This window comes from Typopeltis vanoorti, chromosome 19, assembly GCF_054136105.1.
Source record: "Typopeltis vanoorti isolate ZY-2024b chromosome 19, IOZ_Tvanoo_1.0, whole genome shotgun sequence".
NCBI classification, from domain to species: domain Eukaryota; kingdom Metazoa; phylum Arthropoda; class Arachnida; order Uropygi; family Thelyphonidae; genus Typopeltis; species Typopeltis vanoorti.
In genome coordinates, this window is record NC_143567.1 from 3,924,827 (window position 1) to 3,935,685 (window position 10,859).

At 36.0% G+C, this 10,859-nt stretch overlaps 1 protein-coding gene across 2 annotated transcripts in view; it reads left to right on the forward strand.

Annotated features, from left to right (window-relative positions):
* Positions 1 to 4,037, forward strand: part of LOC150095824 (uncharacterized) — a 229,852-nt gene extending 225,815 nt beyond the window's left edge. For both annotated transcript variants that reach the window (XM_090408904.1, XM_090408906.1), the window contains one exon: positions 387 to 4,037. In XM_090408904.1, the coding sequence (XP_090265030.1) occupies positions 387 to 2,258 (1,872 nt within the window). In that variant the 3' untranslated portion in view covers positions 2,259 to 4,037. The remainder of the gene's footprint in view (positions 1 to 386) is intronic.
* Positions 4,038 to 10,859: the final 6,822 nt, after the last annotated feature.

Sequence of the window (10,859 nt, forward strand, 5' to 3'; positions counted from 1 at the left end):
AAATATTTAGAATTGAAAAAGAAAAAAAAAACTTGTAGTATGCATAACAAGTAATGACTATTAATGATGGTGTGCTGGCCATTAGTAAATTTGTCATTATTAGATTATATTTCCACTAGGCTTTGCTGTTATTTTGGAACATATTAATATATATGCACTAATGATGATGTGGAGTTTATAACATCTAAGCCTAAATAGTTCACTGATTGGCAGTTGGTAAAAGATTGATATTGCATAATTTGTTTTGTTTTATGGCACTTTTATATATTTTATTGAGGGGATTAATAAACTCAAGTTGTTTTTGATAGTTCTGTTTGATATTGCTTATGTAGTTAGATATAATCTACTAATGATAATAACATACTGTGAATTTTGTTTCCTTTAAGATGCAAGGTTTCTCCCATATGGACTATGGCATTGGAGGACCACAGAAACCTGGAGTACCAGGATCAATTGTTGGATCTGTGCCTGGTGGAATAAACCAAATATATGAAGTGAATCCTCATTTTGGCAGCTTTTCGCCTCAGCCTCAGCATGTGCAGCCATATAATGGACATTTGCCACCTATGGATTCTGGTAGGCTTGGACCATTAATTGCTGAAGAAACTTTAAGTGACTATGGACCAACAAGGCATCAGGTAATGAATACTCGTTTGAAAACTTTAATTCAAAGTCGCCAAAGTCAGAAGGAACAGATTCATACTTTTAATTCTGCACCAGGAAATATGCATGCATTTGGTGGACAGCCACCACTGCCATCTCATAGTCCATCTGGATCTCAACACCCAAGTCAATCCTATATCAGCCAGCAGCATCCTTCTAGTGCCATTGGAGGTGGTAGTGGTAGCAGTCTTCCTCAGCACGAAGAGTCTTCCTATGTTAATCAGTCTCTTCCAGTTATGTCAGAACAAATGCCAAATGTATCCTCTCGTACACCTCCAAGTGATGGTACTCCACATTGGGTTAAAGGTCCGCAGTCATTGCAACAAAATCATGGAAGTGAAATGCAAGCTGAAACACACCAGTTTCAAAAGGGCAGCACAAATAGAAATGAGAGGCCCTTTTCTAGGGGAAGTGACTCGGGAAGGGAATTTCGGCCATCTACTGAACAACAAGAACAACCGCAAGGATATGTTGGAGCAGTAGAGGATCAGCGAGACCCAATGAATGGTCTTCCATACAGTGCCTTCTATGGTCCTGAAGCTACAAGAGAAGGTAGTCGAGTTCCATCTGAACAGCCATTTGGATCTGATGCTCAAACCTCAGAATCATTTCCTATAAGTGCCAGTGGAACATCCACTCCTCCAGCAAAGTTCTCATCTCAGTCACTAGAGTCTCAGAATATGAATAATCAGTATTTCCATCCATCATCATCATCATCATCCGATGTTAGTCCATACTCTGCTCCAGTCACTTCTCAGTCTCCTATGCCTTCGCATTCACCATTTCCAAATGCCTCTATAGGGCAGAGTGTGAATCGTTCTTCAGCATTTTCTCCATCTGAGTCGCCTGTGGGACAAGAACAAGTGCCATCTTCATTTACAAATACCTCATCCCCAAGGGCCTTTGATCATTCAGGAGATGGAAGATCCTCAGATAGTGTGTCTTCTGGCACAACAAACAATATTAATGCTTCCACACCTACAAGTAATGTAGGTACTGGAACAAATTCTAGTGAGTCTGCAGAATCGCAGCCTTTTTTATCGAATACGACCACATCTATGAATACATATACAAGTATTATCAATACATATAACCTGTTTCCTACATCTCTGTCTTCATCTTGTCATCCTGTTTCTCTTCCTGCAATTGCTTCTCTCTTCAGCTCAGGACACCCTGTGATAATGAGCACACCTACTTCAAATCCTGGGCTGAAGTCTCCGTCAGCTTCTAATCAGTCTGTATCTATTGCTCCTCATATGGGGGGAGGCCAGTTTATGTCAGGCATAGATGGTGGTCGTATCGATGATTTTTCTAGACTAGATCCTTCTTCTTACCTTGGCCTCCCTTCAACAGCTCTTTCTAACACATCCTCAGCTAATTCTTTTTCCACATCCATGCCTGTGTCAGCTACTGTTGCCTATGTGGATGGAATTCCTACACCACTTTCATTAACAAGCCAGCAAGAACAAATCTGGTGGGAGCGATTAAAAAATAATGCAAAGCTGGAAGTGCCTCCTCCTGCGTCACCACAAAGTGAAATAAATGATTACCAAACTCCAAGTCCCTCCGTAGCGTCCTTGCCTGCAACGATGTAGGTCACCCCTGAATGCAGTATTTGAACTCAGGGTGCTATTATTAACAGATAGTAAATAAGACTTTTTTTTACGTGAGTTATATATTGGAGTAGGCAGTTTCTACAGTAAGTTTTAAAAATCATGAATTGTGGTAAATAAGATTCCATCATGGGCCCTAGCCTGGCCAAATAAGCAAGCCATATCTTTTTTTTATGTCATTTTTTAAGGAAAAAAACTTTCTATTTTGAACAGTTTTACCAAACTCATTATCTGGGAATATACATGTTAAGTCCTTTTGTCAATAACTTCACGGGTTGTCAATTTCATTAAATGCCTGACTAGTGTCACTTTATTTTATTTTTAAAGCACACTATATTTGAAAATAAGTTTTTTTATGTCTACCTCAATGTATGTGCTCCTTTGCATGCTTGTGGTACCAAAACTTCCCTAGATGGGTCCATTTAGTTATTATTTAGTTGCTAGTAGAATCCCTTTATACATGGGGTTATGTTTAAACTCAGGGAACTCAAGGGGTTTATAAACGCACTTTTTTTTTTTTCTTTTCTTAGATTTGACTCGCAGTCTGAGATTCTCATTTTGTATCATGTGATTGTGACTGTATGTATTGTGATTTTAAATTGTGCTACAGAGTATTTGTTTAGTATGACTTCTACTTAAGTTGATTTTTTGTCTAATTTGTATTTTACAAGGTCACTTACCTCCCCAATTTATTTTCCCTCCCTTTTTACATGTCCCACATGTACAACCAGCACTATTGCTGCCTGGCGTTTACACCATGTGCCATATTTCATATATTGCCCTCAGGTGTGGATGTGTGAGAAGACAATAAAAAACGATTTAGAGAAATAATTTGTTGTTTTTTCTTCTGATAGTTCAGTAAAATAAGCAGTTTCTTTATGCTTAGTCTTCTAGTATGTATGGGTGTTTGCATAGATATTTACATGCATACACTTGTATATACTTGTATACACTTGAATGTTATCATTTTACATTACATTATAATAACATAATCATATACTATTTTCATTGTCAGAAATCTCATTCCATAACTAAACTGGCTATTTTTCTAAAGTGAGTACTTTAAGAGAAAATTTGCATTGCATAAAGACCCTGTTCTGCATAAGAAACAAAACAAATGCAGCAGTTTCTTCTTCTTTTTTTTTTTTTCTTAAAAAGGGAAAAAAAAAGCCATTTCATGCAATGAACACCAGGATGACTGTATAATGGTAAGCTACACAATTAGTTAGTTGTACTGCCTAAGTCAGGATGCTGCCAGATTTGACAGGTTTCACTATATTGAACAAACTGATTGCTCCAAAGTATTGCTATGAACTATGTACTTGAAAAAATTCTATAAATTTTATAGCATGTCATAGAATCGTCTCTTGTAAGTAAACTTTCTAAGTCACAGCTCACCTGATCAGTGTAATAAATTACAAAAGTATTCTTTTGGAATGCAGGTGGGTTTTCAGCCCTTGCAGTATTTAAATTAATTCAAATTTATTTATATGTGATTAATATTTAGGTGCACATATATTTCATGAGTACACAAATGTTCCTGGTATTGGAGTATTTGCATATTCATAAGGTTTTCTTTAGTAGGGAAGAGTCTGTGTGTGTATATATACATTAATTCAAATATCTGGTCATCCAATATCCAGCTAGTCTTATAATCTGGCCAACCAATGCAGTTGATCACCAGAAACATAAATTTTATAATTTTCAAATCAGATTAAAATTAATGCAAAATTCCAATGAAGTTTGGTCTTCAACATAAAGTGTTATCATATTATGATGTCTCAGTTAAGTGTTGCAGTTGAAAAATAAAGCATTTCAGAAAGAAGGCATTGATATTTTTAAATTTTAAGCTACAACAGAATGTTACATTGCAACTAGTCAAAATGTTCTTTATTCACAGTTTGAAGATTACAGATTGAAAAATGACATGATTTTGAAATGCATGAAGTTTGAATTATATGAAGTTGAATTGTCTTATTCACAAAGACAGTATATGGACATGTAGATCCATATCCATGCATTTAACTATACTAATCTTTTAGTAATCATTCGATACATGCTAAACTTCTGTTCTCAGTAACTGATATTTTATGTCATATGATAGCTAGCCTCCCATGTTCATATCAAACAATATTTATAAATACAATATTTATAAATGAATGAGTGAAGTGAAAACATGATAACCAAAATATCCCATCCTGAAACACAAAAGACTGCCAAAATCCATATTTTTGTGTGTTTTTTTTAAATTGCAGCACTGCTACTTTTATTAATGAAAGACTTTTATTTTTATATTTGTATTAACATTCTGACATACCTGTGTAAGGTTTAGTGGGCTAGATATTATTGGGTTTGAATGCCATACTATCACCTATTTTTAGAGGATGTGCAAAAAAAAAAAAAAAAAGTTTACTTTTGACTAAAAAGTTTGACTCTTGACTAATTGCTTAATGAGTGTTGCAGTAGGGAGGATCTCAAAGGAGAGGTTCTCAGAGAAAGAAAAATAGTGTCACTGAAATAGCGCCTCCGTAGCGCAATTGGAAGAACGACGGTACATTGCGCCCTTCGATTTGGAATAGGCCTAAGTTCGATTCTCGTCACGACGGGAGGAATCTTTATCTGGTCGATTTCAATCGAAGGTGAGTTAGCCGATCTCATATGGAGGTAGCAGGGTTTTTTCTCCCAGAAACTCGGGTTTTTCATCCCGCATACATACAAATCGGCCCTTCAGAACACACGCAATTTACAAACAAAAAAATTACTAGTTGGGGTGGTGTTGGAGGTGGGCGGTAGATGGCGTTGATGGAGATGATTCGTAGTAGAGGTTTTTGTAGATGTCCTCCCGCGATGAGTCTTTGGACTCCTTGGAGGTATCAAGAATAATAATAATAATAATAATAATAATAATAAAATGGGTGCTAAGACAGATGTTTTCAGTTATATTCCTGTGTCTTTATTTCTGTTAAATTATTTAAGTACTTAGCAAATCTGAACATTCTGCTTGTCGTTTATGACCATGTGATGCATACTGAAATAAGGAAGACAATATGGTGATATTCTGGGAGTTCAAAGGCATTCAACAGATTGTTGCATGGCAAATTAGAGTGTGCATGCTGGAGCAAATGAGGATGGATTGGTGATTGGTTGTCTGAAGGATACCAGCCTGTTGTTTATGACCGGAGAAGTGTCCCAGTAAAGGAAAGAATCATTTGCCTCAGGTTTCTGTTCTGGAACCACCACTGTTCATCTTATTAGTTACTAATATTTTACTTGAATTGACAGGATATTCAGTTGTTGATGAGACAAAGTTGTGAAGAATTTTAAGGAGTGGTGCCACCAAGTCCATTTAGGAAGATTTAAAAGTCCTTTAGCTTAGATGAATAAATGATGTAGTTGGTGTATATAGACAACATGTAATTTGGAGTATATAGGTCTACTATATTACTGGAAGTGTATTCCAGAAGACAGATGAAATTCAAGATTTGTGTTGATGATTAACAGAGGCCTGAAGTTCAGAGGTAACATTGTAAGTGTTGCAAAAACTACCTAGCATATTATTGCTGTGATAGCTGACAAGTAGAGATAAGATTGTTGTTCATTATACAAGGTGGTATCTTCAGTGTACAACCACAGGCTGTTGTATGCATATCTGTTTCCATTGTGATGAGAAAATGCAGGAGAGGAGTCAGAGATAAGTGACTAACGCAGCTTAAGAACTCTGGAATTAATTAGGTATTAGAGCGGTTGAGAAAATTTAAATTGTAGAGTTTAGTGAATATGCTATACAAAGTAGAAATTACAGAGACATTTAAGTGGGTATTTAGATTTTGTAGATTTAATACAGAAAGGATTTTATATAAGATAGCATGTGAAGATGACAGGACATGAATGAGGGGCCAACCTTAGAAGTTATATATGTAATGAAGAGAGCAATAAGGAGTAAATTTTTTACATGAAGAGAATGGTAGGTGAGTGGAATGCATTGCCAGAGTGCGTGAATGAGTTTAAAGCTGGTCGAGTGAAGCTTTTGTACAAGTCTGACTTTATGAAGATTTGTGGTTAATAAAAATGATTTATTTAATCTGTAAATACGCAATTTAAAACACTGTTCTTTGAAACAGCCTTTAAATGAATACAATATCAGCTTTTCAAGAAACTTGTTAATAGTTTCCTTCTTTCTCCTTAACTAGATGGCCACAAAAAAAAATAATAATAATTATTAATAAACATATAAATCACTATATATATATATATTAAACAAAAAAAAATTCTCGCAAGTTGTGCTCACACCAGTTGTATGACAATTTCAAAACTACAAGCACTAATTTTAAGTTTTTTAATTAATTTTTGTAGTCTTGGAATTGTCACTTGCACACATATAAGCAGAATGTGTTGCTGCCATGAGACATGGAAGCATAACATCACATTTGACTTAAAAAACCATTTTGTTGTGTGTGTGTGTGTGTGTGTGTGTGTGTGTACATGTGGTTGACGGTTTATTAGGTATGCCTTTGTTATTCATGGACATTTTTGGAAAGTGCTTTTGATATATTTTGTGAGATGCCATGTGTTAATTCCAGGATATATAAAACAGGTAGGCAGATATTCAGTGATGGTGTGCATGTTCATTCCATGCAATTTATTGGTAGCAGCATGACATAAAATTTAATATGCCCATTAGAGTATTTTAATGGGCTGCTGGCTTTGCTAGAGTGTTCAAGCATAGTATATTCTAGCTTGCAGGATAATACTCAGTTTGCAAAAAAAAAAAAAAAAAAAAAAAAAAAAAAAAAATATCAGACAACAGAGGTCGTGTGGTTAGAGGTAGCTGGTTGATGTCAGCAACTGTTACAAGAATCACACAGTACAAATGGAATACAAATATATATACTTGAATGCACAATGTGTCACATCTTGCCACATATGGACTACAGCTAAAGAATGACCTCAGAATTTCTCGTCTATCAGTTAAAAACAAGCACAAGCAGCAGCAGTGGGAAATGGAACACCAACATTGGAGCTTCAGTGAATAGGTGTAACTAGTCCTCTGGTTGAATGCTGATAACAAAATCAAGTATATTGCATGATCTCATTATCGATGGAATCCACTGCTTTGTATTACATATTTTCTAGGATATATAAAGCACGCATGAATTCACCAGCTGTGCTAGGGATGATGTTGCATAATGATTGTGACATGGTTGAGGAAGTGCTTTTGTTGGCACACATTAGCTCCGCTGATAACAGTGGAGAAATCTTCATATACACATTTGATAATAATTACTCCCAGCAGGATGATGTACTATGGTTCCAGGAGCAAAAGGGTGATTTTACCATACTTGATTAAACCTGCTCATATTGCCAGATTTCAATTTTTAGTTTAGCAGTTTTGAGATAGGAAGTGGTGAGGCTCCTCTTTGTGACAGATGTACTGCAGTTCAGTCCAGAGAAGCAACTGTCTGGTGTGATTGTGTTTGCTTGCCAAATGGACCTATGGAACAGTTTTTCACTGGTAAACACTACTCACTGCTAATTACTAATCACTTCCTGCATAATATTGCAAATGATAGACTCATGTTGGAGGCTTAATGGAATATATACAGCACTCAGAAAGGATTAAAACTGATTTTAATGTTTCCAATATTTTCTCTCGGTCACTGAGATGTAATCTCTGATAATTAATTATCAGAGATTACATCCTAGGCCCACAAATGCCCATAGACGGTGCGGCACCAAGATAGGACTTTAAGACTCACCCACGTGTTTCACTTAGTATTGTGTTGTATTTGAGTATGACATTAGTTTTTTGTAATCCCTGAAGATGTCTGAACAGTGACTGAGACAAAATATTGGAGCCATTAAAATCAGTTTTAATCCTCTCCGATGTTGTATATATTCCATTAAGCCTCCAACATGATGTCCTAACAGCACTTAAGCCTCAACACAGAATGATAGATCATGTCTACCATGTTAACAGTAGGACTTCATAAAAATATGATGCCAAATGTTATTATTATTATTGGATATTGCTGTTCAGAGTTTGTTAGTTCAAGCTATTAGTGCCTCCAAATGGCATCCAGTCATAATTGCTTATAAACCTCACTAAACATCTGTCAGAAACAATATACTGAACCAAAGGGCATTCAATGAATATTAAGTTTGAATATTTTTGCCATTGCATCAAGGTGTAATTATGCTATGTGTGGAGATGAAAGGCTGATTTTTGAATTTATGTGTTGACTTTAAAAAAAATGTATAATTGAAGTTTATTAACATGTAAGTTTAAACAAAAATAATAACTTGGGGGGGGGGTATGATATTCATTTAAATAAGACTTTTCAGGGATAATTTTGATGAGCACATGAATAATGTCATGTAATACCATATTAGTGTTCTTGGTTGAAATGCAATGCAATTTATTTCTTCTCATATTACTATATTCTATTTTCACTTGTTTGTTGAATGAACACTTTTTCTGCTCTCTGAAAATGTGCTCAAGCAGTATCTGTGAAAAGACATTTTACATTTTGCATTATTTTATTTCATATTTCACACATATATACTGTGATGTGTAGTACAAATTTTAAAGATGTAATGTACAGTATTAGATTTTTTTTTTAGTTTAGAAATCCTTTAATTGCTTTTCTTAAAAGCAGATGCTTTAAGCAAAATTGACTTGTAATTTTTTAAGTGGATTACTTTATTGTGTGCTCCACATAAATGAATTAATAAAAGCTACTTCCTGCAAGTAGTTGTTATGTGATCAAATTATGATATTATTTTGTACTTTATTTTGGTGGAAAGGAAAGGTGTTTTTTGAAATAGTTGCAAATATATATTCAAGATTTTCCATGATTCTGTGCATCATTCTTAGTGCATGATCAAGATGATGGAAGATAGACAAATGATACCTAGTTTGGTTTCATACGAATTTTTTACCAATAAACTACTAATTTTATAAATCTAATCTAATGCCTAAGTGCTTTACCTCATATTTTCATTTTATAAACTTAGATAGAACAAATATCATGTTGGAGGCTTAATGGATTTTTTAAAACACTCAAAAAGAATTAAAATAGAATTTAATACTTCCTATATTTCGTCCTAGTCACTAGGACATCTACGGGGATTACAAAAACAATTAATGTAACATATACACAAATAACAAACAATACTAAGCCCAACCACGTGGGTGACACTAAAGTCCTATCTAGGTAGAGCACCCTCTAAGGGCAGTAGTAGGTGGCCTGGAATGTAAGGTGGGAACTCTGGTGATGAGTGTTTCCCAAATCTTCGGAAGCTTAATGCAACCGTATTTATTAAGATTTGGTTGGTTTCTGAGAGCTGCTGCTGCTTCTAAGAAAAGTGTCTCTTTCTTGAATTTGCTGTGGTGGAGCATGGTGGTGTTCTTCCATGATACCCTGTGGGTGGTGTCCAAAACATGGTCAGCCAAGCCTGAATGGCCATAGTTGTGTTTGAAGATGTAAGACTTGTGTTCCTCTAGACGGATGGATGCTGATCTGCCTGTCTGTCCAAAGTACGCCAGCTTACAGGAACAGGGTACTTTGTAAACTCCAGGCAGAGAGAGAGGAGGGAGCTGATCTTTCGTAGAACGGATAAGGGTAGCAAGTTTGCGGTGGGGCTTATATGCTGTGTGTAGGTTGTACTGTTTTAGTATCTTGGCTATTTTTTCGGATGTGCCACGGATGTAGGGTATGGTGATGGCATTTTTAAAATCTTGTTGACGAGAAGGATGGGGAATGGGGGAGGAGTTGATTATTTTTTTGATACTGTGATCACTGTAACAGTACAACCTACACACAGCATATAAGCCCCACCGCAAACTTGCTACCCTTATCCGTTCTACGAAAGATCAGCTCCCTTCTCTCTCTCTGCCTGGAGTTTACAAAGTACCCTGTTCCTGTAAGCTGGCGTACTTTGGACAGACAGGCAGATCAGCATCCATCCGTCTAGAGGAACACAAGTCTTACATCTTCAAACACAACTATGGCCATTCAGGCTTGGCTGACCATGTTTTGGACACCACCCACAGGGTATCATGGAAGAAAACCACCATGCTCCACCACAGCAAATTCAAGAAAGAGAGACTTTTCTTAGAAGCAGCAGCAGCTTTCAAAAACCAACCAAATCTCAATAAATACGGTTGCATTAAGCTTCCGAAGATTTGGGAAACACTCATCACCAGAGTTCCCACCTTACATTCCAGGCCACCTACTACTGCCCTCAGAGGGTGCTCTACCTAGATAGGACTTTAGTGTCACCCACGTGGTTGGGCTTCGTATTGTTTGTTATTTGTGTATATGTTACATTAATTGTTTTTGTAATCCCTGTAGATGTCCTAGTGACTAGGACGAAATATAGGAAGTATTAAATTCTATTTTAATTCTTTTTGAGTGTTGTAAAAAATCCATTAAGCCTCAAACATGATGTCCTCACAGCACTTAAGCCTCTACACACGTATAGAACAAATATATTTACTGACAGCGAACAAAACAATAAACTCAACACAGGTATGCCCATGTGATACTTGGGTTTGCTTGAAAAAATATTTTTCTTTCATGC